Raw genomic sequence first — 26625 nt, 5'->3', positions numbered from 1 at the left:
TGTGAGAATTCATGCATGTGAATATCCCTTTTTTTGTATCTTTCTAAACCTTCCTTAGAAAAAACTAACAAGTTCAAGTTTGCCATTCAGCCATACACATGAATACAGCCAAACAAACCAGTAATCCACGGGGCACGGTGCAACAGAATCAACACTCACATATAATTATAGCAGAAAAGCATGTAATTTCAAAAATTATATATATGTAATATGTATAAAATAATAGTATAGCTCAAGTCCCTAAGTGTCATGGTCTGTAGGTTGATGGTACATGTACATCAAAACACAGAGTGAAATGAATCATTTGTGTTAACAACTAATGCAACCAAGGATGCGCCATACATTCTGGTGCCAGCATAGCATGCCCACTATGTTCAAAAGAACACAAAATCAACAAAACGTCAGTGAAACAAGACTTGCTCCTCCCTCTCACCCACCCACCCACCCACAGACATACACAGTATTGACATCAAGGATCAATTGAACCAGCAGCCTCTAGGTTTATGTGCGAACTCCCCGTACAGTGACATTTTGTGCAATGTATATGACCAGTTCACTCATGGAGGAGCCAGCCAGAGAAAACTGTCCTGGGAGTGTGCTGCTTTATTGTAACTATCCCTACAAGATAGGGAACAGAAACACTGTCTCTGCTGAGTCTGATGACAATGTCTTTACCAAATGTGGCGTATTGGAAGTTGAAAATTTTATAGGTCAGTTCTGCTTTATAAGATAAAAGTGCTGACAGCTCTAACACTACTGATGGCCTGGCACTGAATGGCAGGGGATGGTTGAGAGCTCTATGATCTACTCTTTTAAACATGGACACTACAGCACAGTACAGGCCCTTAGGCCCATGATGTTGTGCTGAGCCTTTAACCTAGTCTACAATCTATCTAACCCTTCCCTCCCACATTGCCCTCCATTTTTCAATCATGAGAGTTTCTTAAATTTCCCTAATATATCTGTTTCTATCACCTGTTCCTATGTGTAGGGCATTGCATACACAAGCACTCTGTGGAAAGAATTATTTAGCTCTGACATTCCTCCAGTAATTTCCTCCATTCACTTAAAAATAATGTACCCTTTTCCACCCTGGTTTTAAAAAAAACTTCTAACTGTTCACTCAATCTGTGCCTCTTAACATCTTGAACACCTCAATTGTCACCACTCATCCTACTTCGCTCTCAGGGGGAAGAAAGAGCCAATTGTTTATGGCATTATAGATGACGCAGAAGATCACAGTTCAAAGTTCAGTTTTTTTTAATCAAACGTATACATCCTACAGTATATACAATGCTTGGAAACATCTGTATACTCTTGTATAGATGTATTGAATTTGGATGCAATAAATTACTTTCGATAGAACAGGACAAATAATTATAAAGTGTTACCACAGAGTGGAAAGCCAGGTGGTAGAGACATAGACACAGTGGGTCAAATGCATCCTGGTGTTGTCTGAATTATTCTGGTTTTTTTTAAACTGAAATTTTTGCTTATTTTCATGATAATTACCAGCTCCCTTGCAGGACACTAGGTAGCATAGTGGTTAGTGCAACACTATTACAGCTCGGGGCATCGGAGGAGTCTGTATGTTCTCCCATGGAATGTATAGGTTTTGGCCGGGTGCTCCGGTTTCCTCCCACAATCCAAACACATACTGGTTAGTAGGTTAGTAGTCCTGACGAAGGGTCTCGGCCCAAAACGTTGACAGTGCTTCTCCTATAGATGCTGCCTGGCCTGCTGTGTTCCACCAGCATTCTGTGTGTGTTGCTGGTTAGTAGGTTAATTGGTCATTGTAAATTGTCCCAAAATTAGGTTAGTGTTGAATCAGGGGTTGCTGAATGGTGTGTCTCGATGGGCTGGAAGGGCCTGTTCTGTTCTGTATATCTAAATAAAATATATACTGTTCTGTGGTTCAGTGAAAATATTTGGTTAGACTGAACTGTTAAATTTTTTTTCAAGAATGATGTTATTTAGTTACTGATATTCAGTTGGTGTCATTCTGACCATTCACAATCGCTTCTTTTTCTCTTCCAATCTAATTCAGGGTTGTTGAAAAATGATGAAGGAACCCTAGTAGATGAAGAGAACTTTGATGAAGCCATCAAAAATGTCAACACTGCCCTGAATCCTACCAAGGTAGAACTGCTAATGTACTTTACATTGCTTGTTGCCTTCTGATATGTGACTTACACCCTGGAGTGTAGGGGAATAAGGGGAGATTTGATGGAGGTATACATAATTATGAGGGGTATAGATTGGATATATGCAAGCAGGCTTTTTCAACCGAGATTGAATGAGACTAGAACTGGAGGTCATAAGTTAAGATGAAAGATGAAATGTTTAACGGGAACGTGAGGGAGAACTTAACTCTAAGGGTGTTGTAAGCATGAAACAAGTTGCCAGCAGAAGTGGTGGATGTGGGTTTGATTTCACCATTAAAGAGAAATTTGGATAAGTACATGGATAGGAGATGTATGGAGGGCTATTGTCTAGGTGAGGGTTGATAGAACTAGGCAGAATAACAGGTCTGCGTGGACTAGATGGGTGGAAGGGTCTGTTTCTTTGCTGTAGGTGAAGTCTGAAGGATGAAGATTGCCAGGTGAAGTCTGAAGGATGTCTTGACCTAATGGAGACAAATAATATCTGGTTGAGTTGGGTGTTGGAGTAGGTAAATTCACCTGGGGAATGATTGTTGGTTTTCAGGCACCTGACAACCCCCCCCTAACCACTCCACATTGTGTGATTATCAGGAAGGGTACAAGCTGGAAAATGATCTCTTTGCATGGTAAGCTTAGATGAACAAAGCAATCTGTACCAATTTATCTTGTCAGCCCCATGTAATTTGAGATTAAAGGGGGTTTTTGTGTCATTGTTTCAAGGGCCCACAATATAAGGCCTGTACTGTGCTGTAATGTTCTATGGTAGACGGATTTAAGTGGAAGACACAGAATTAAGATAGTTGGCAAAAGAATCAGAGGGGAAATGAGTAATTTGTGTACACAGTGACTTGTTAAAGTTTAGAATGATCTTAATTAAAAGGGAGGTGGGTGCAGACTCAATAGTAAAGTTCAAATAAGAATTGAATAAATACTTGTAAATGGAACAATTTACTAGTTTCTGATGAAAGAACAAGGACGCGGGAGAATTGTAAATCAGGTCATTCTAGTTAGCCCCACCCCCCACACTCCCCCATCTATTGAGTCACTGCACTGTAGACACTTCAACCAGTTTCTATAATGCCGTTTACATTGTAATTGCATGCTGGTATTAACGTATTTATGCACATTTTATTCCATTTCCATATTTTAACTTCTAACTTTATATAATTCATTATCAATATAAATGTTGAACGTTGGTTTTTGTTGCATGTTGCACCCTGACCAATGCACCACAGCAAACTCCTAATACACGTAAGTGGGTATGACAAATAAAATTGATTTGAGCTACTGTATTGTGGCTGGTAGATGCTGGCCATTCACTCTCACAATGCAAAATCCAACAGCTCCTTGGGATCTCTGAAGAGCCTGTTTCTGTGCTCTAATTCTCTATGACTTGTTGATTTGCATTGTCAAACATACTGAGGTACAGTTTTAAAATAAAACTTTGTTTTGGATACCATCCGTACAAGGTTGAAAAACAGCTACAGTAGCCCACATAGCCACCTGTGCTGAGTGAATAATACTGTAGTTGATATTGTAACTGAAGGTGGGACTTTGGTTTCTGTGATATTCACTTTCCTTTGCTTTTGTACTTTTGTAGGTTCCAAGTAACGTTCAGGAACTGTTCGAGGATCAGCGATGCACAAACATCAACACACAGGTTGCAACAAAGCATAAGTTCAAAGTTCAAAGTAAATTTATTATCAAAGTACATACATATCACCATATATAATACTACCCTGAAATTTGTTTTCTTGTGGCCAGTCATAGTATATAGAAAGAAACACAATATAATCAATAAAAAAACTGCACATGACAGACAGGTGAGCAACTAATGTGAAAAAGATGACAAACTGTCCAAGTACAAAAAGAAAATAATGATAATAAATAACTATTGAGAACACAAGTTATAGAATACTTGAAAGTGAGTCCTTAGGTTGTGGAATCAGCTCAGTGTTAGGGTGAGTGAAGTTATTTTCTTGGTTCAAGAGCCCAGTGATTGAGGGGTATTAACTGTTCCTGAACCTGTTTGTGTGGGTCCTAAGGCTTCTGTATTTCCTTCTTGATGGCAGCAGCAAGAAGCCTTGTAAATAAAGTTTAAACTGGGGGAAAAACTGCCATTAATGACAATTTCTTGTTCCCAACAGAGTAAATTATCATTCAGCCTGTTCTGAGGTGTATAAGATGATAAGAGTGTTGATTGAGTAGACAGCCAGAGACTTTTTCCTAGGGCAGAATTGGCTTAATTTTAAAGTGATTGAAGGAAAATATAGGAGGGGATTTCAGAGGTAGGTTTTCTTACACAGAGGGGTGGATGTGTGGAATGTGCTACGAGGAATGGTGGTGCAGGCAGATACACTAGGAACATTTAAGAGACTCTTAGGCACGTGGATGACAGAAAAATGAAGGGTTATGTAGGAGGGAAGGGTTAGGTTGATCTTGGGAGTAGATTAAATGGTCAGCACAACATTGTGGGCCATAGGATCTCTACTGTGCTGCAGTGTTCTATGTTTTATGATTGTTCCCCCATCCACCCTCAATTAATTGCCCTTTTCTTCTGAAGTTAGTGATTTGTTCATGCTTGTAAGCCCATGTACCAAGTCCATTGCGAGGGCAATTCATAGTCAGGGCCTTATCTCAGCTTCTTTCTAAAAACGCAAGAACTTGAAATTATTCCCCTGCTGGAGAATAATAAAAGCATCCAAAATATGTTTTTTTTCTTCATGCTAAAGGGTATGGTGCATTTAAAAAATGTAATCTGAGTATCAACAAGAAATAGTGGAAAAAGGAATTTATTTAAATTTGTCACATGTATTAGGAAATCATTATTCTTTGTGTGTGGTGGTGCGTGGTGTCTGCACCATTGGTTGTTTCAGTGTCCTCTTACATGATTCTTTAAATGCTGTTTTCATAGAGCTCTCCATTTTGGATCTTAACACGAGCAGTGAAACAGTTTGTGGAAAAGGAAGGACTGGGGAATCTCCCTGTACGTGGCACCATCCCAGACATGATAGCAGACTCTGCCCGGTTCATTCGGCTACAGAACATGTATGTAACACAAGTGATTTCAGATTTTTCCTCAGTTTGCTGTAAGTTAAAGCTTTTGTTGTTTTTCCCCCATGGCCATTGTGAACTGAATACAGATATCACAAATCTTTGTACTCTTTTGTGTTATACGTTATTCACAATCAGAATCAGGTTCATTATCACTGATATATGTCCTGAAATTTGTTGTTTTGTGGCTGCAGTACAGTGCCGTATATAACAATTAAAAAAATCACTAAGTCACCATAAGAAATGTAATTGTGTAATGGTTATTACAGCTTGGAGCATTAAGGTTCAATTCCGACATCATCAGTAAGGACTCTTCCTGTGGAATGCGTGGGTTTTCTCCAGGTGCTCCGTTTTCCTCCATCACATTGAGCCTGTGATTCTTAGTTGTAAACACTGCATACAGCACAAACATCTATTTATCTACTCTGAAGCTCATAAAATACAGCTCAATTTGATCACCCTTCAGTCTTCCAAACACCAGGGACTTTAGGTCCATTAAATTTCTCTGTGCATGGTAAAATTAATCTGATGATTATTTCAGATTCAGATTTATTTATTACACGTACATTGAAACATACAGTGAAATGTGTCTTTGGCGTTAACAATCAACACACCCAAGGATGTGCTGGGGGCAGCCTGCAAGTGTCACCACATATTCCAACACCAAAGTAGCATAGCAGTCAGTGTGTTGTTATTATGGGAGTTGGAGTTCAGCGTTTAATTTCAATGTAATCTGTAAGGAGTCTGTATGTCCTCGCTGTGCAATGTGTGTGTTTCCTCTGGATGCTCCAGTCCAAAGACTTATCAGTTGGTAGGTTCATTGGTCATTGTAAAGTGTCCTGTGATTAGGCTAGGGTTAAATCAGGGGATTGCTGGGTGGCATAGCTCGAAGGGTGCTGTATCCCAATAAGTAAATAAATAAAAATTAGCATGCCTATAGTGTTCAACACAACAACAACGGAACAAATGCAAAACAAGCCCTTTCCCGCCCTTCCACACGTCCGCTCCCTCATACACACAGGCTTCTAACCCCAGGACAGACCACTTTCGGGTCTCCAGTCCTTGGCCCCGGACTCTCAAACTCGCATTTGTTGACCAACACCTATTATCCTCCCTATGTAGGGAGCTCAGATCTTTCCACATTTTTCCAGGTGTCATCCCATCAGCTTGCTTGGGGGCTGTCAGCACTGACAGAATCCAGCTTGCTTTGAACTGCAACATACATTATTTTCAGTTGGAATCACAGACTGCTGGTGCTTGTGTCTTACATTCAGAATCAGGTCTAATATCACTGACATACGACATGAAATTTGTTGTTTTGTGGCAGCACTACAATGCAATACATAAAACTGTAAATTAAAGTAAATATGTAGTGCTCAAGAAGAGCGGAAAAAAATAGTGAGTTAGTGTTCATTGTCCATTCAAAAATCTGATAGGAGTGGGGAAGAAGCTGTTCCTAAAACATTGAGTGTGTGTCTTCAGGTTTCTGCACCCTCTCCTTGATGGTGAGAATGAGAGACGGCTCGTCTTGGGTTATGGGGGTCATTAATGATGGATGCCACCTTTTTGCCTGCAAACTTGCCTTTTGAAGGTGTCATCAACGGTGGGGAGGCTAGTGTCCAAGGTGGAGCCGGCTGAGTTTATAACCCTCTGCAGCTTTTTTCTTTTGTTCACTTTTTTCATTCTTATGTTGTTTAGTTTTATATAATACATGGTTCTTACTGAGTTCTTTTTGCTTCTGCCTTAGATACCGTGAGAAAGCAAAAGAAGATGCCGCTATTATAAGTGACTATGTTACTGAAATATTGGGATCAGTTGGTAAGGTAGGTAGCATTTTGCATCATTTCTCTTGTTCTGACAAGCTACAGTCTTTTATCCATCCTGTTTTTCTTCTATTTGCCTTTTTCCTTTCCTGCAAGCAGTGAGTCTTAATTTTACAAACAAGAAAATCTGGAAATGCTGAAATCCAAGCAACACACACAAATGCTGGAGGAACTCAGCAGGCCTGACAGCATCTACAGGAAAAAGTACAATTGATGTTTTTGGCCAAGACCCTTTGGCAGGACAGTTAACTTTACCTCACATTGTGACAGGTTGCCTCATAGTCAACGTGTGGAATATGGCCAATTTTGAAGGGACACTTGTTTATCAATGTCATTGTGGGGTTGGGAAGAATCAAACCTCTTTGATAACTCATTGCTTCCTCATCTGCATTGTCCTGTCACCAATCAAAACTATACCTGTATTTTCTTCAGTCTCAAGTCCCTTGTTTTCAAGAAGCTCCTTGACACCAAATAAAGTTGCTCACTTCCCACTGATCATCTCTTGTGGGGCTGTCCTGTCATTCCGTACTAAGCCAGTCAATCTCTTACTATCTTTCCTTTCAGTTAGTCCTGATGAAGGGTCTCGGCCCGAAATGTCGACAGTGCTTCTCCCTATAGATGCTGCCTAGCCTGCTGCATTCCACCAGCATTTAGTGTGTGTTACTCAAATGAGAACAATGTTTAAATCTCTGTCAGTAATCATAGAGTTCAGGCAGATGGGGTTCATCAGCTGTGATTGGCAGTTCACCGCGGCGAAGGAAAACTTACCTCAAACTTCTGCTGCCTTACCCACTCAAGGGGAAAGCTTCAGGAGTAAACACCAAGGAAAAATCTTGAGTGGAGTACCTAAAGCAACCCTAGGTTGAGTTCAATACTAACTGGCAATTCCTGTGATGCCACTGGTGCCAAATTGTATCAGTCTCTCCAATTGATCACCTGTGTACAAAGGAGGAGCCTGCTGCAAGGGTAACAGCATGCTGTCCAAATCATACTGCCGTGGCTTGCTTATGATAGCGTGGTTGACCTCGACCAACAAAGAGCCACCAAATCACAGAGTTCACTTTACCATCAGATCTGTTATTTGGCAGAGCTACTCAATTAATTCTTACCTTATGTTCTGTCTCCATATCCTTATAGTTTTCTTTTCTCTTGAAGCATTTGTTCCCTTTAAGTAATTCCCGATTGAAAGTTTCTGCTACCACTCCAATTAAAGCATGCCTGATCAGACTAACTCGTTCTTCTCATCTCTTCCAGCTTGATTTGGCATCCTCTGACTCCCCTTGCCTGAAAAAACTATTTCTCCTTAATTACTGTATCAAAAATACAAGGAAGCTTAATTTTAACATTATTGGAAGAAAGTATAACAGGGATTTCAGAGTGAGGTTCTTAGATAGGCACATACATGAAAGAATTGATGACTGAGGGAAGTGTTAGTCTTGGAGCAGATTATAAAGTTGGTACAACATCTTAGTCAAAGGGCCTATATTGTTCTATATTCTAAAATATTTAATAATTTTGAATAAATTTATTAAAGTTCCTTTTGCTTGTCTTTGTCTGGGGAGATTGAGTTCAGTTCTCAGCATCATTGAAGAACCCAAACCCTGTGAACAGAAAGAAGGAGTTCTTTGACTGTAATAAATATTTATTGAGAAGCATATCTTGTCAGATTTTAACCCCGTATTATATCTGTCGCAAGCTGAATGGGTTTCTTTTGGTTGCACTGAGCTGTCAATTAAAGCAGATGACTTCAGTTGACAGTTTCCTCTGCCTGTGAATCTGTGAGGCATGGGTCTCCTTTTGCTGTGTTTATGTACAGTTTCCTCTTTTGAATTGTGTTGCTACATAACACCATTATATGTTTCTTGTGTTTCTCCCTCAGCCCCCTGAGGCCATCTCTGAAAAAGACATTTGGCTTTTCTGTAAGTCTTATTTTATTTACGAGCATGGATATTCACTGGCAAGGCCAGGAGTAACCCTGGTGATACATGTCACAAGTGTTGTATCATTTTGTGTATATTGAAATCTAAGCCAGTAAGTCGTCCATTAAGGTTTGGGACTGTACTTAGACCAAGTTGGATGAGAGCATCTTTGTGCTGGATCTCACCATGGGCCCTGTTGTGATCAGCAGTTTGGAATGTAGGTAAAGTTCTCAATGAAGCAGTGAGCCTCCTTAATAGATTTTACCTCCAATTTAAGATTAGCTATTAGTGCAGTTAAAATGTAAAATGGGCGTGGCAGCTCAATGGTTATGTTAGTCCAGTTCACATTTCATGGGTCTTTGAATTTGTGTTGTTTAGAAAATTAGAAAACAAAATTAACTTTAAACCATCATTCCTTTGAAAAAATGGAAATTTAAGAAAGGAATCCGGCTTGATTCAACCCTGCCTCAGATGGTAGAGCCCTTGAAATATCCCTGCCCTTAATGCATGAGCCCACTGAACCAGAAATGTCCATTGGCATCTTAGCAGGCCACAAAGGTACCAACAACAATAATAACAGACATGCCAATCATTCTGGAAAATGAATAGGAAAAATCTATTCTAGATTTATAATTTTTATTTTACTTAGGGATGCAGCATGGTAACAGGCCTTTCAGATCCACCATGCTTCTTATGACAACATATAACATAGCATGCCCACAACTTATCAACCCATACACCTTAGGAATGTGGGAGGAAACCGGAGCACCCAGGAAATCCACACATTTATTATTTAAGTATGTATACAGAATAAAACTCTGAGATTTGTCCTCCCGTAGGCAGGCACCAAACAAAGAAACACCATGGAACCCATTCAAGAGAACATCAAGCACTCAACACGCAAAAAAAGAACAAATTGCACAAACAGCAAAGAGCAAGTGGACAACATGTAGAATATCAATCATCAAACCACAGGGAGAACATACAAACTCCTTATGTAGACAGTGGCGGGAATTGAACCCCGATTGCCACACTGTGAAGCGCTATGCTGACTGCTGTGCTACTCTGTAACCCATATTAGGCCATGTGATTTGAGATTTAGTTAGACGGGTGGGTGTAAAGTGATTTGTAGGAACAGAGGAGCCCATTGAATCATATGGCATGGATACAGGCCCTTTGGCCCAACTGGTTCATGCTGAACACAGCATCATCCCTGCTCTGCCCAGTTGCCTGTATTTGGCCCATAACCCTCCAAGCTCTTCAAATCCATGTATCTGTCCACGTGTATTTTAAATGTTGTAATTGTACCCATCTCTACCATTTCCTTTGGTAGCTCATTCCAAGCACTCACTACCCTCTATGCAAACAAGATATCTCTCATGACTCTTTTAAGAGGTCCTTGAACCTTTTCCACCAATGGATTACATCATTTATTAAAGTTGGAAGGAAGCTGGAAAGGTTTGGGACTGTACTTAGACCAAGCTGGATGAGAGCATCTTTGTTCTGGATCTCACCATGGGCCCTGTTGTGATCAGCAGTTTGTAATGTAGGTACAGTTCTCAATGAAGCAGTGAGGGCTGCTGTGGCAGACAGTTTGGGTATCCCAGCATTTCCTCCTTAGTAGATTTTAGCTCCAATTTGAGATTAGCTTTATTTATTACACGTACATCAAAACACACTGAAAGGTGTCATTTGCGTCAATGACAAACACAGTCCGAGGATGAGCTGGGGGCAGCCTGCAAATGTCGCTGTGCATCTGGCACCAACTTAGCTTGCTCGCAATTTACTCATCTATATCATAATATGGAAGGAAACTAGAGCAACTGGAGGAAACCTCCGGGGTCACAGGGAGAGCGTACAAATTCCTGACAGACAGTGGCAGTAAATATACCAGGGTAGCTGGCACTATAGTATTACACAAACCACTATGCTATTGTGCTGCCCCAAATTTGTTACGATTTGGTTGTTGAAAATAATGCTCGCATTGTTTTTGATGTTTTTGCACCTAATCGCACTGTCTCAAACTGCAGGCAGGAACGCTGCTTTTCTACGACTTGTATGTTGTCGATCACTGGCAGAAGAGTTCAATCCAGAGACTACTGACAAGGACCAAATAGGTGAGTGTCTCCAATTTGTAGTCTTAAAGAGGGCATTTTTGTTGCAAAATGCTTGTCTTGCAGAATAGGTCAGGCTGGTGTAGATCATACCCAAACCATGCTCATAAAACATACAACAGTACAGCAGTATATACACAAATGCTCAGTGCTTTCTTTAGCCCCCTGTGGTTGTAAGTGTTTGGGGATTCACATATCACCATCTGATGTCAATATTCTGCTGGTGTTCACTGAGAATTTCCTAATCTGATCTCTTGCTTCTACTCATCATGACAGAACATATTTACGAGGTTGTTGCTAGGTCTAGATGGTCTGAGTTATAGGGAGAGGTTGACCAGGCTCGGTCTTTATTCTTTGGAACATGGGAGAATGAGGAGTGACCTTTTTTTCAGCAATGTTTAAAGTTGTGAGGAGCATAGATAAGCTAGAAGATGAGTCTTCTCCCCAGGCTAGGGGAATCAAAAATGTGGGGATATAGGTTAACGGTGGTGAGGGAAAGATTTAGAAGGGACACAGAGGGTGGTGAGTATATGGAATAAGCTGCCAGAGGAAGTGGTTAAGGCAAGTACAATGATATCATTCAAGAAATACAGATAGAAACGTGTGGGTGGGGCTTCTAGGGATACAAGAACATGAGCAATAGAAGCAGGAGTAGGCTATCTGGTCCGTCGAACTGCTGTGCCATCAATAAGATCATGGCTGATCTGACCGTGGACTCATCTCCACCTACTTGCCTTTTCCCCATAACCCTTAATTCCCCTACTATGTAAAAATCTATCCAACCTTCTCTTAAATATATTTACTGAGGTAGCCACCACTGATTCATTGGTCAGAGAATTTCACAGATTTACCACTCTCTGAGAAAAGCAATTCTTCCTCATCTCCATCCTAAACTTAGTTCCCTGAATCTTGAGGCTATGTCCCATAACTCTAGACTCGCCTACCAGTGGAAACAACTTTCTTGTCTCTATCTTATCTATCCCTTTCATAATTTTATATGTTTCTATAAGATCTCCTCTCCTCATCCTTCTGAATTCCAGCAAGTACAGTCCCAGGTGACTCAATCTCTCCTCATAAGCTAACCCCCTCATCTCTGGTGAACCTCCTCTGCACCACCTCCAAAGCCAGTATATCCTTTTTGCCTACATCCTTTTCTGAACAGTGATGTAACATTTTCCACCTTCCAATCTGCTGGGACCTCCCAGAATCCAGAGAATTTTGGTAAATTATCACTAAAGCCTCTACTATAACCACTGCCATTTCTTTCAGTACACTGGGATGCTTTCCATCAGGACCAGGAGACTTATCTGTCTTTAGGCCCACAAGATTGCTTAGCGCTACCTCTTTAATGATAGCAATTGTATCGAGGTCCTCAACTCCCATTGCATTCATATCATCTCTCTTTGGCATTTCAGACATGTCCTCCACCGTGGAGACAGACACAAAATAGTCTTTCAAAGCCTTGGCTATTTCCTCATTACACAATATCAATTGCCCCTTCTCATCCTACAAGGGACCTATGTTCATTTTAGCCACCCTTTTCTGCTTTATATAATTATAAAAACTTTTGCTATCCATTTTTATATTTTGTGGTAGTTTATTTTCAAAATTGATCTTCCATTTTTAAAGTTTTACCAATCTTCCAGTTTCTCACCACTCTTGGCGAACTTGTACACACAAACTATTGGTTTGATGTCTTCCTTTACTGTCCTTGTTTTTAAACCATAAGACGTAGGAGCAGGATTAAGCCATTTGGCCCATCGAGTCTTCTTCTGCCATTCAAACATGGCTGATCATTTTTTTGGCCCCTCCTGAACCCCATTCCTCAGCCTTCTCCCTGTAACCTTTGATGCTATGTCCAATCAAGAGCCTATCAATCTCTGCCTTAAATACACTCAATGACCTGGCCTCCACAGGGTAACGAATTCCACAAATTCACCACTGTCTGGCTAAAGAAATTTCTCTGCATCTCTGTTTTAAATAGACATCCCTCTAACCTGAGGTTGTGCCCTCTTGTCCTAGAATTCTACACCATCTTTTCCATATATACTCTGTACATTTATTTCATTTGCCACATTCTTGCCCATTCTCCAAATCTGTCTTAAATCCTTCTGCAGTCTACCTGTTTCCTCAACACTACCTGGCCTCCACCATTCTTCATACCATCTGCAAACCTGGCAACAAAGCCACCTATTCCATCATCTAAATCACTGATATACACATGAAAAGAAATGGTCCCAACAGTGTCTGCTGTGGAACACCACTAGTCACTGGCAGCCAACCAGAAAAGGGTCCTTTTATTTCATAAAACAGGAGCAGAAGTAGGCTATTCCACCCATTGAGTCTGCTCCACCATTCAATCATGGGCTGATCCAATTCTTCCAGTCATCCCCACTCCCCTGCCTTCACCCCATACCCTTTGATGCCCTGGCTAATCAAGAACCTATTTATCTCTGCTTTAAACACACCCAATGACTTAGCTTCCACAGCCACTTGTGGGAATAAATTCCAGATTTACCACCCTCTGAACATTTGCCACTTTCCATCCTCCATATCTCAGTTTTAAATGGACATCCTTCAATCCTGAAGTCGTGCCCTCTTGTTCTAGAATCCCCTACCATGGGAAATAACTTTGCCATATCTAATCTGTTTAGGCCTTTAACATTCAGAATGTTTTTATGAGATCCCCCATCCTTCTCCAGAACTCCAGGGAATACAGCCCAAGGGTTGCCAGACGTTCTGCATATGGTAACCCTTTCATTTCTGGAATCAGTCTTGTGAATCTTCTCTGAACCCTTTATATCCTTTCTAAAATAAGGAGCCCAAAATTGCACACAATACTCCAAGTGTGGTCTCACAAGTGCCTTATAGAGCCTCAACATCACAACCCTGCTCTTATATTCTATACCTCTAGAAATGAATGCCAACATTTCATTCGCCTTCTTCACCACTGACTCAACCTGGAGGTTAACCTTCAGGGTATCTTGCATAAGGACTCCCAAGTCCCTTTGCATCTCTGCATTTTGAATTCTCTCCTCATCTAAATAATAGTCTGCCCATTTATTTCTTCCACCAAAGTGCATGACCATACACTTTCCAACATTGTATTTCATTTGCCACTTCTTTACCCATTCCCCTAAACTATCTAAGTCTCTCTGCAGGCTCTCTGTTTGTTCAACACTACCCGCTCCTCCACCTATCTTTGTATCAAAGCATTGCTGAGGCCAAATTTGGAGTATTGTGTACAGTTCTGGTCACTGAATTATAGGAAAGATGTCAACAAAATAGAGACAATACAGAGGAGATTTACTAGAACATTACCTGGGTTTCAGCACCTAAGTTACAGAGAAAGGTTGAACAAGTTGGGTCTTTATTCTTTGGAGTGTAAAAGGTTGAGGGGGGGGGGGACTTTTGATAGAGGTATTTAAGGTTATGAGGGGGATAGATAGAGTTGACATGGACAGGCTTTTTCCATTGAGAGTAGGGGAGATTCAAACAAGAGTTAGAGTTGACAAGGACATGAGTTGAGAGTTAGGGGGCAAAAGTTTAGGGGTAACATGAGTACTCAGAGAGTGGTAGAGGTTCCAGTAGAAGTGGTAGGCGCAGATTCGATATTGTCATTTAAAGTAAAATTGGATAGGTATATGAACAGGAAAGGAATGTAGGGTTATGGGCTGAGTGCAGGTTGGTGGGACTAGGTGAGAGTAAGCATTCGGCACAGACTATAAAGGCTGAGATGAACTGTTTCCGTGCTGTAATTGTTATATGGTTATATGGTATCATCGGCAAATTTAGCCACAGATCCAATAATACTGTAGTCCAAATCATTGACATACATCGTAAAAAGCTGCGGTCCCAACTCTGACCCCTGTGGAACTCCACTGGTAACCGGCAGCCAGCCAAAATCGGATCCCTTTATTCCCGCTCTCTGTTTTCTGCTGACCAGCCAATGCTCCGCCCACGCTAGTAACTTCCCTGTAATTCCATGGGCTCTTATATTGCTGAGCAGCCTCATGTGTGGCGCCTTGTCAAAGGCCTTCTGAAAATCCAAGTACACCACGTCTACTGCATCTCCTTTGTCTACCCTGCTTGTAATTTCCTCAAAGAATTGCAGTAGGTTTGTCAGGCAGGATTTTCCTTTCAGGAAACCATGCAGGCTTTGGCCTATCTTGTCATGTGCCTCTAGGTACTCTGTAATTTCATCCCTAACGATCAATTCCAACTTCCCAACCATTATATCAGGCTTAACAGGTCTATAGTTTCCTTTCTGCTGCCTCCCACCCTTCTTAAATAGCGGAGTACCATTTGCAATTTTCCAGTCATCCAATACAATGCCAGAATCTTATCGATTCTTGAAAGATCATTGTTAATATCTCCGCAATCTCTCCAGCTACTTCCTTCAGAACCCGAGGGTGCATTCCATCAGGTCCTGGAGATTTATCCACCCTCAGACCATTGAGCTTCCTGAGCACCTTCTTTGTCGTGATTTTCACTGCACATACTTCACTTCCCTGACACTCTTAAATGTCCAATATACCGCAGACTTCTTCCACTGTGAAGACTGATGCAAAATACACATTCAGTTCCTCTGCCATCTCTGCATTTCTCATTACAATATCTCTAGAGTCATTTTCTATTGGTCCTATATCTACCCTCAACTCTCTTTTAACCTTTATATATTTATAAAAGCTTTTAGTATCTGATTTGATATTAATCACCAGCTTCCTTTCATAATTCATCTTTTCCTTCCTAATGATCTTCTTAGTTTCCTTCTGTAAGTTTTTAAAAGCTTCCCAATCCTCTATCTTCCCACTAGCTCTGGCTTCCTTGTATGCCCTCTCTTTTGCTTTTACTTTGTCTCTGACTTCACTTGGTAGCCACGGTAGTGTCCTTCTTCCCTTTGAAAATTGCTGCTTGTTTGGAATATATATTTGGAGGAGGAGGAGATGGCGGTGCGACGCAGTGCGCGCGGCCTCTCTGGAGAATGGATATCTGTTACTTGTTAAGTAGGGATCCGTGCACAATCCTGATTTGATGGAGGCAGTCTTGAGAGCGTGGAGGAACATCTGGAGAAACTTCTGAAATGCCCACTGCTACTGTGCTACTGCTGCCGCTGCTACTGTGTGGTTTGGAATCTCTGGAGGAGAAGGCCTCCGAGACCTTGGCTTTGCTTGTTTCAGCGGCTGGGACGAGGTCGAAGGCGCTCGGCAGAGGATGGCGTTCGGGAGTCAGTATCGGAGGGGTTGGTCAGAGGCTCAAAGTTTTCGGACGGACTCAGAGTCTGCTGTCATCGGGTGCTTCCAAGGCATTAATTGTCAGTGCCTGGAAGTTTATGGCAGGAAGAGTTTCTCCCATTTGCTGCCTGATATCAGGACTATTGGAGTCAATCGGGACTTGAGACTTTTTAAACTGCGCCCATGGTCTGCATTTATCGAATTACGGTATTGCTTTGCACTGCTGTAACTATATGCTGTAATTATGTGGTTTTGTCAGTGTGAGTCTTGATTTGTCTTTTTTTATTTTGTGATATCACTGGAGGAACATTGTATCATTTTTTAATGCATGCATGCATTTCTAAATGACAATAAACGAGGACTGAGTGTCCTCACAATCTAATCTAATATCTGTCTAGCACTTCCCTCATTTTTCGCAGATACTCCAGCCACTGCTGCCCAGCTGTCCTTCTTGCAAATGTCCCTTTCCAGCCAACTTTGGCCAGTTCTCCTCACATGCCATTGTAATTTCCTCTATTCTGCTGAAATATCGACGCATTGGCTTTTATTTTTTCCCCTCTCAAATTTCAAAGTGAACTCGATCATATTGTGATCACTGTCCATAAGGGTTCATTAACATCAAGCCCTCTTATCACCTCCGAATCATTGCACAAAACCCATCCAGCACAGCCGATCAGCTAGTGGGCTGGACAACAAGCTGTTCTAAAAAGCCATCCCTTAGATATTCTACAAGTTCTCTCTCTTGAGGTTCAGTACTGACCTGGATTTCCCAATCCACTTTCAGGTTAAAATCCCCAACAATTATCATGACATTGCCTTTCTGACATGCCTTTTCTATCTCCTGCTATAATTTGTAATCCACAGCCCGGCTGCTGTTTGGAAGCTTGTATACAACTACCATTAGGATCCTTTTACCCTTGCCATTTCTTAACTCAACCCATAGAGACTCTACACCTTCCAATCCAATGTCATCTCTTTCTAATGATTTAATATTATTTCTTATACAAAGGGCCACACCACCCCCTCTGCCTACTAACCTATCTTTATGATATATTGTATGTCCTTGGGAGGTTCAGCTCCCAATGGCAGCCATCCTTTAGCCAAGTTTCAGAGATGGCCACAATGTCATATTTGCCAATCTGTAGCTGAATTTGAAGATTGTCCATTTTATTTTTTATGCTGTGTGCATTCAAATATTCCCAATCTCTGCCTCCTACCAATCAGCCAATGCTCTAACCATATTAGTAGCTTTCTTGTAACTTATAACGGGTTTCTTGTAACGGGTTCTTAACTTGGTAAGCATCCTCATGTGTGGCATCTTGTCAGAGGCCTTCTGAAAGTCCAAATATACAACATCCATTGCATCCCCTTTATCTAACCTACTTGTAATCTCAAAGAATTTCAACAGATTTGTCAGGCAAGATTTTCCCTCGAGGAAACCATGCTGACTTTGACCTATCTTGTCCTGTGTCACCATGTACTCCATAACCTCATCCTTAACAATTGACTCCAACATCTTCCTACCCACTGAGGTCAGGCTAACGTGTCTATAATTCCTTTCTGCTGTCTTCCTCCTTTCTTAAAGAGTGGAGTGACATTTGCAATTTTCTATTCCTCTGGAACCATGCCAGAGTCCAATGATTTTTGAAAGATCATTGCTAATGCCCCCCAGTCTGTATCACTACCTCTTTCAGAACCCTAGGGTGCAGTTCATCTGGTCTGGGTGATTTCTGTACCCTTAGGTCTTTCAGCTTTTTGAGCACCTTCTCCCTTTTAAATGTAACTGCACTCACTTCTCTTCCTTCACACACTACAATATCTGGCACACTGCTAGCATCTTCCACAGTGAAGACTGATGCAAAATACTCATTAGTTCTTTTGCCATCTCCTTGAATCCCATTATTTCTCCAGCCTCGTTTTCTAGTGGTCCTATATCCACTATCATCTATCTTTACATACTTGAAAAAGCTTTTACTATCCACTTTGATATTGTTTGCTAGCTTGCTTTCATATTTCATCTTTCCCCTCCTAATGATTCTTACTTGCTATATGTAGGTTTTTAAAAGCATCCCAATCTTCTATCTTCCTGCTAATTTTTGCTTTGTAGTACGCTCCCTCTTTTGTTTTTACATTACTTTTGACTTCCCTTGTTAACCATGATTGTACCCTTTCGCCATTTGAGTATTTCTTTGTTTTTGGAATACATCTATCCAGCACCATCCCCATTTTTCCCAGAAACTCGCGCCGTTACTGCTCTGCTGTCATCTCTTCCAGCATCTCCTTCCAATTTACTTTGGCCAACTCCTCTCTCATACCACTGTAATTTACTTTACTCCACTGAAATTCTGTTACATCAGACTTTACTTTCTCCCTATCAAATTTCAAGTTGAACTCAATCATATTGTGATCATTGGCTCCTAAGAGTTCTTAGTCTCCCTGATCTCCTTTGGTTCATTACATAACAACCAGTCCAGGATAGCTGATCCCCTAGTAGGCTCAATATAAAACTGCTCTAAAAAGCCAACTCATAGTCATTCAACAAACTCACTCTGTTGAGATCAATTACCAGCCTAATTTTCCCAATCAACATGAATGTTAAAATCTCCCATGACTATCATAACATCGCCCTTTTGACATCCCTTTTCTATTTCCCTTTGTAATCAGTGGTCTACATCCCAGCCTACTGTTGGGAGGCCTGTATATAACTGCCATCAGGGTCCTTTTACCCTTATTTCTTAAACCCACAAGGATTCAACGTCTTCTTATACTATGTCACACCTTTCTACTGATTTAATGCCATTCTTTACCAACAGAGCCACCCTCTTTGCCTACCTTTCTATCCCTCTGATACAACGTGTAACCTTGGACATTCAGCTCCCAACTACAACCATCCTTCAGCCATGATTCAGTGATGGCCACAACATCATACCTGACTGTCTGTAATAGAGCAACAAGATCATCCCCCTTATTTCTGATACTCCATGCATTGAGATATAACACTTTTAAATGGAATATACTTCTGTGGAGCACCATGCAAAATCTCTTTGAAAGTCTTCCATGGTTCCTGAACCGTCCCACCTAGCATGTGTTCCTAGTCTACCCTATCCAATTCTTCCCTCTTCCTGTTGTAGTCTCCCTTGTTAAGGCGTAATACACTGGTTTTAGATCGAACTGTTGCATCCTCCTTTTGTATAAGAAACTCAATCATATTGTGATTACTCTTTCCAAGATGATCCCTAACTACAAGATCGCTAATTTTACCTGTCTCATTGCACGGGACCAGATCCAAGATAGCACATTCCCTTGTAGGTCCTGTAACGTGCTGTTCAAGAAAGCTATCACGTGTGCATTCTATGAAGTCCTCCTCAAGACTGTCTCGACCAACTTGATTCATCCAATCTATGTGCAAGTTAAAGTGCCATGATAACTGCTGTTCCATTCTGACATGCCTCAGATATTTCTCTGTTTATTGCCTGTGCCACTGTCATGTTACTCGGTGGCTAATGGACAACTCCCACCAGTGATTCTCCCCCCCCCTTACTATTCCTAATCTTTACCCAGATGGATTCAATATTCTGCTCGTTAGATCTTTTATCATCTCTCACTATCACCTTGATCTCATTCTTAAATTAAACTACTACCCCCCCCCCCCCCAACTTCTTGCCTATCCTTCTGTATTACCTGATATCCTTGGATATTTAAATCCCAATCCTCTCCACCCTGCAACCACATTTCTGTAATGGCCACTAAATCATACCCCTTTATTCTGACCCATGCCACAAGTTAACTTACCTTGTTACGAATACTATGGGCATTCAGATCATGTGCTCTTACACACATTGTGCTTTCAAAATCTAGTAATCTTTGACTCTTTGGCCTTTTACTTTTCTGCACTCCACCCTTTCTTTTCTCCTTTTTAACTTTTGCTTTTACTTTATCTGCACTTTAGTCTTTTAGTTTATCCATACTTTTCCAATCTGTTAAACCCACCCTCCCTGCTTTGGGCTGAATGCTGTGGCTGGGCTGAAGGGCCAGTATTCATACTGTCCAATGACTGCCAGAAATGAGTTTGACTCCTAGCCCTTTTGCATCCATGCCGGTCATGTGCTTGTACTTCCTTTATGTGCACAATTCTCTTTGTTGAGTACAAGATACTTTTAAGCTCAGGAGTATATTCCAGATCACAAGAACTTGCTATATGATGCAAAATTCATTTGATCCCTTTCTTGTACAGTTTCTCCAGATGGTTAAGAGATATTCAGCAGGTCAGCAGTGAGTGGAGAGAACTCCTTTCATGTTAAGGAGCCTTCATTAGAACAGGCAGTATTGAGAAAACAGAGTAAGAGGAGTGTTTGGTTTTCTGTAATGGTTCCTTTTGTTATTGTTCTATCCAACTTACGTAACCAGTCTTCTTTTCCTCTGCAAATGTGGTTGTTTGCCTTTGTTTCCATTTGATCTGAAGAAGGGTCTCGGCCCAAAATGTTGACTCTTTATTAATTTCCATAGATGCTGCCTGACCTGCTGAATTCCTCCAGCATTTTGTGTGTGTTACTTTATTCCTTTTTTTGTCTTTTGTCTCCAACTGCTGGTTTTTAATCAAATGGTAACTTTGATAATGTTGGCCTATACTCTGTTACAAACTCTCCCTCTGTCCTCTCCACCCTCCCCTCTGCAACTTACACAGGAAACTTAGTTTCCTCACTTTTGAAGTTCATTGACTTGAAATGTTAATGATCTCTCTCTATGGATTCTGTCTGACCTACTCAGAGCTGCCAGCAAATTTTATTTTGGGAATTCCAATTTCTGCAGTTGTTTTTTTTTTCTGGCTCTCTGGACAGGTGATCTCTGTTGAATTATTGTTAATATTTCTCTATCGATAATGAGCAGCTCCTCATTGCTACCATCATGAAGGAGGTACAGAAGCCTGAAGGCATACAGTCAACCATTCAGGAACAGCTTCTTCCCCTCTGCTGTCCGATTTCTGAATGGACAACGAACCCATGAACATTGCCTCAGTACTCTTTTATTTCCTATTTTTTGTACTACTTATTTAATTTAACTATTTCAGGTTATATATTTACTATAATTCACATTTTTTCTCTATTATGTATTGCATTGTATTGCTGCCACAAAGTTAACAAATTTTACGTCATATGCTGGTGATATTAAACCTAATTCTGATTCTGAAATTGCTTCCATGCTTGTGCATGTGTTCTTTCTTTGAGAAGGTGCAATTCCTCTGTGTGGCTTGACCCCTCAACCTATGGGGTCCTTAGAACATGTCAGAGGTGATGATGTAGTCCCATCCTGTCAGTTCTGTCATCACTCTTTTGGTGGATGAATGCTGTGACTCCACTTTTTACATACCTGTGTGATAACCTGAACTCTGTTTGGTTCTGCTCCATTCTCTTTTTAGTGTAAACCACGCTCTAATCAACATGATTTTTCCTTTCCAGCATCATGTATGGAAAATCTTGACAGTGAAATGGTTTTGTATATATTGCTACGAGCGGTTGATTACTTTCACAAGCAACATGGACGCTACCCAGGTATGTGACTCTCTTCTTGTCCTATCTGTCTAATTGTAACATTGCCAGTTAATGAAGTAGCCATACTTTTCAGTTTGAATGGATATGAATATATGACTATAAGACATGGGAGCAGAATTAGGCCATTCAGCCCATCGAGTCTGCTCTGCCATTCAATAATGCCTCCCTGTAACCTTTGACACACTGACTAATCAAGAACCTATCAGCCTCCACTTTAAATATACCCAATGACTTGGCCTCCACAGCTGTTTATGGTAATGATTTCCACAGATTCACTACCCTATGGCTTAAAAAAAATTCTGCTCATCTCTGTTCTAAATGAACGTCCTTCTATTCTGAGGCTGTACTCTCTGGTCCTGGCACCAATTACTATGCATCTAGATACACATCTTCTTGCACCAGTTACCTTGTTGTCAGTATCAGCTGTAGCTCAGTAACTCCTCTGTTACCCATCCTCCACATCTTGGGTTTGACCAACTCCGAACAAAAATCTAGCTCAGTATGCCACTGCAATACTGAAAGAATGATACACCATTGGAAAGACCACTTGCTGTGTGAGATATTAAAGTTCAAAGTAAATTTATTATCAAAGCAATGTAGGCCAGCATATTTAACACTGAGATTCATTTTTGTGGGCATACTCAATAAATGTATAGAATAATAACCATAACAGAATTAATGAAAAGACCCACCCAATTAGGTTGTTCAACCAGAATACAACAAACTTCAAGTACAAAAAGAATAAATAACAATAAATTAATAATCAATAAATATCAAGAACATGAGATGAAGAGTCCTTGAAAGTGAGTCCATAAGTTGTGGGAATTATTTCAATGATGGGGCAATTGAAGTTGAGTGAAGTTATCCCCTTTGGTTTAAGAGCTTAATGATTGAGGGTAATAACTGTTCCTGAACCTGGTGGTGTGGGTCCTGAGGCTCCTGTACCACCTTCTGCTCGCTCGCTCGCTCCTGATTTCAGCAGTGAGCAGAGAGCATGATCTGAGTTGGTAGGAGTCTCTGGTGTTTGCAGATGAAGCTAACCATTTCTGTGGGATTATTTTGAAGAAAACAGGTTCTCCCAAATGTTCCAACTATTATCTATTCCTGTCAATTTCACTCATTTATTGTATTACTTGTGTTGTTCACTAGTCTGTGAATTATTAGTTTACTGGTCCTGTTATGATCCATTAATTTATTAGTGGAAAGTACAGTACCTTGGTGGGTTTGCCTGTTGCTTTGTGTAATTACTAATTAATATCTCAATCAAGGTCCTGTAGTGCTATTTAGTAATAATGCTTTCATATTACAAACGCCAGTTAGAATTGGGTCAGAATCAGAATCTTTTATACTCTAGTAATTAGAAACATAGAAAACTTACAGCACAATACAGGCCCTTCGGCCCACAAAATTGTGCTGAACATGTCCCTACCTAGAAATTACTAGGCTTACCTATAGCCCTCTATTTTACTAAGCTCCATGTACCTATCCAAAAGTCTCTTAAAAGACCCTATCGTATCCGCCTCCACCACCATTGCCGACAGCCCATTCCACACACTCATCAGTCTCTATGTAAAAAAGCTTACCCCTGACATCTCCTCTGTACCTACTCCCCAGCACCTTAAACCTGTGCTCTCTTATGGCAGCCATTTCAGCCGTGGGGAAAAAGCCTCTGACTATCCACACGATCAATGCCTCTCATCATCTTATACACCTCTATCAAGTCACCTCTCATCCTTCATCGCTCCAAGGAGAAAAGGCCGAGTTCACTCTACCTGTTTTCATAAGGCATGCTCCCCAATCCAAGCAACATCCTTGTAAAACTCCTCTGCACCCCTTCTATGGTTTCAACATCCTTGCTGTAGTGTCAACCAGAACTGAGCACAGTACTCCAAGTGGGGTCTGACCAGGGTCCTATATAGCTGCAACATTACCTATTGGAGGAACTCATTTAGCAGCTCTTGCCGTTCAAGGTTTTTCCATCTTTCTGTGAAATCAGGGCTATGTTTGACTGTAGCATTAGTAATAGGGCTTTTGTGTATTTATTTAAGATACAGCGCTTGCCCTTCTGGCCCTTTGAGTCGTGCAACACGGCGACCCCTGATTTAACCCTAGCTTAATTATAGGGCAAGTTACAATGACCAATTAACATACCAACCGGTATGTCTTTGGACTGTGAGAGGAAACCAGAGCACCCGGTGGAAACCCACGCAATCTTGGGAAGAATGTACAGACTCCTTGCAGACAGCGGTAGGAAATGCTTATTACAAATGCCAGTCAGAATTGGGTTGTAGATTCCATCTATACTCTAGTAATAGGAGGAATTTGTTTTGCAGCTCTTGCCGTTCAAGGCTTTTCCATCGTTCTATGAACTCAGGGCTATATTTAACTCCCTACACAGAATCAAAATCAGATTTATTATCACTGATGTATGTCATGAAATTTGTTGTTTCGTGGCAGCAGTACAGTGCAATATATGATTCTACAAGTTACAAGAAGGAATATTAAAAAATAAATAGTGCAATAGGAGAGCAAGATAGTGAGGTTGTGTTCATGCTTTCATGGACAATTCAGAAATCTGATGGTGGAGGGAAAGAAGCTGTTACTTAAGTGTTGAGTGTCCATCTTCAAACTCCCCTACCATCTCTTTGATGGTAGTAATGAGAGGAGGGTATGGTGAGGGTCCTTCTTGGGGCATTGCCTTTTGAAGATGTCTTCAATGGTGGGGAAGCTCATGCCCATGATGACTGAGTTTAACCCTCCGCAGCTTGTTCCAGTCCTGTACATTGGCTCCCTCATACCAGACGGTGATGCAACCAGTCAGAACTCTCCACAGTACATCAATAGAAATTTGTCTTTGGCGGCATATCAAATCTTCTCATGTCCTATATTTTGGCTAGCAAAAATACATCTGATATAAAATTAGCAGTTGAGCTTTGACCATGTCATTACTTTGATTGCCAATTTCCACCCTTCACACAGTCAGTATCTGACTCATCCCTTTCTTACCTCAATCTTTTTTTTCCATCTCAGGGGAAAGGTTCCCTGTTTCTGTCTCCATCTCAGGAGATCAGACAGAGGTGATTGATCATGCTGAGACAATGATATAGGGAGAGGAAAGGGAAGATTCAAGACTAACCAATGTGGGCTGTTTCCATGCCCTGTGTGAGCGGCAGATGAGGAACATGATGCGATAGAACTGTGTTCCATTACAAGGACTCACACCACACCACTGGGTTAAGGATCAGTTATTATCCCTCAACCTTCAGCCTTTTGAACCATTGGGGATAACTTCACTCAGTTTCATTTGCTCCATCATTAAAATGTTCCTACAACCAATGGACTCACTTTCAAGACTCTTCATCTTACGTTCTCGATATTTATTGCTTATTTATTATTATTATTTCTTTTGTATTTGCAGATTGTTGTCTCTTGCATACTGGTTGCTTATCCGCCCTGTTGGGTGCAGTCTTTCATTGATTCTATTATGCTTCTCGGACTTGCTGTGTATGCCAGCAAGAAAATTAATCTGAGGATTATATATGGTGACATATATGTACTTTGATAATAAATTGACTTTGAACTTTGAATTCAGGGCTATCAGGTTTGGGATATTGTTTGCTAATGGGGTGGTAATTTGTGAAGGTAATAGTGTCTTCTCTCTGCAGGTGTTTACAATAACCAGGTTGAAGAGGATATTGGGAAGCTAAAATCATGTGTGATCAGCCTGCTGCAGGATTGGGGTGTTTCCGTAACAGTAAAGGATGACTACATCCATGAATTGTAAGAATATTAAATTTTCTCCACTGATTTCTGGACATAGAGGGGTGGCAGTGTTCCCAAGATGGAGTCCAAAAACTGGGACAAGGTCACAGTTTTGTTATTTTGAAGCAGCAGTATAATGCAAGACATAAAAACATAAAAGACATAAGTTCATACAATAAATAGAAAGAAAAATAAGTAGTGCAAAAAAGGAATAACGAGGTAGTCTTTAAAGACCATTCAGGAATCTGATGGTGGAGGGAAAGAAGTTATCCCTGAATCATTGAGTGTTGGTCTTCAGGATCCTGTACCACCTCCCTGATGGTTGTAATGACAAGAGGACATGTCCAGAATAGTGTCATTATTATGTCTGTCTTAATGATGGGAGCCACCCTTATGGGGTAGCGCCTCATGAAGATGTCCTCTAGTGGGGAGGGTTTGTGCCTATGATGGAGCTGGCTGAGTCTACAACTCTGCAGCCTCTTTAAATTTTGCCCATCATCAACTCTGAGAGTAACTCCTCGTTCTCCTGTAAATGACCGTCAATCACTGTTCTAGGTTGATTCAGAATTCTCAAAAACTGTGGGCCATCACACTAACACACACAAAATACTGGAGGAACTCAGCAGGCCATCACAGTTCTTTGTCCACTGCTCGTTAATATTTTCTCTGTGTACCACTACCCTTGTCCTTTTGCAACAGATCCATGAACTGATGGGGATTGTGTTGCTGAGGTGGCATGGTAGCATAGTGCTTACTGCAGTCACTGATCACTGATCAGGGTTTGGTTCCTGCTACTGTAAGGAGTTTGTACAATGTGGGCTTTCTCCTGATGAAGGGTCTCAGCCCAAAACGTCGACAGTGCTTCTCCTTATAGATGCTGCCTGGCCTGCTGTGTTCCACCAGCACTTTGTGTGTGTTGTTTGAATTTCCAGCATCTGCAGATTTCCTTGTGTTTTCTCCATGAGCATCAGTCTCCACTCATATCACAAAGATGTATGGGTTCTTTGG

General features: G+C 41.0%; 1 protein-coding gene across 1 annotated transcript in view; it reads left to right on the top strand.

The window, feature by feature from the left end:
• The window catches only part of nae1 (nedd8 activating enzyme E1 subunit 1), a 61905-nt gene that overhangs the window by 32824 nt on the left and 2456 nt on the right, over nt 1-26625 (top strand). The window contains exons 11-18 of the mRNA XM_073070439.1: nt 2048-2139; nt 3763-3822; nt 5077-5210; nt 6964-7039; nt 8919-8958; nt 10989-11075; nt 21763-21855; nt 25521-25635. Of these exons, the coding sequence (XP_072926540.1) occupies nt 2048-2139; nt 3763-3822; nt 5077-5210; nt 6964-7039; nt 8919-8958; nt 10989-11075; nt 21763-21855; nt 25521-25635 (697 nt within the window). The remainder of the gene's footprint in view (nt 1-2047; nt 2140-3762; nt 3823-5076; nt 5211-6963; nt 7040-8918; nt 8959-10988; nt 11076-21762; nt 21856-25520; nt 25636-26625) is intronic.

The sequence above is a fragment of the Hemitrygon akajei genome, chromosome 17, assembly GCF_048418815.1.
Source record: "Hemitrygon akajei chromosome 17, sHemAka1.3, whole genome shotgun sequence".
Lineage (NCBI taxonomy): Eukaryota > Metazoa > Chordata > Chondrichthyes > Myliobatiformes > Dasyatidae > Hemitrygon > Hemitrygon akajei.
This window is presented reverse-complemented; position numbering and strand designations above follow the sequence as displayed.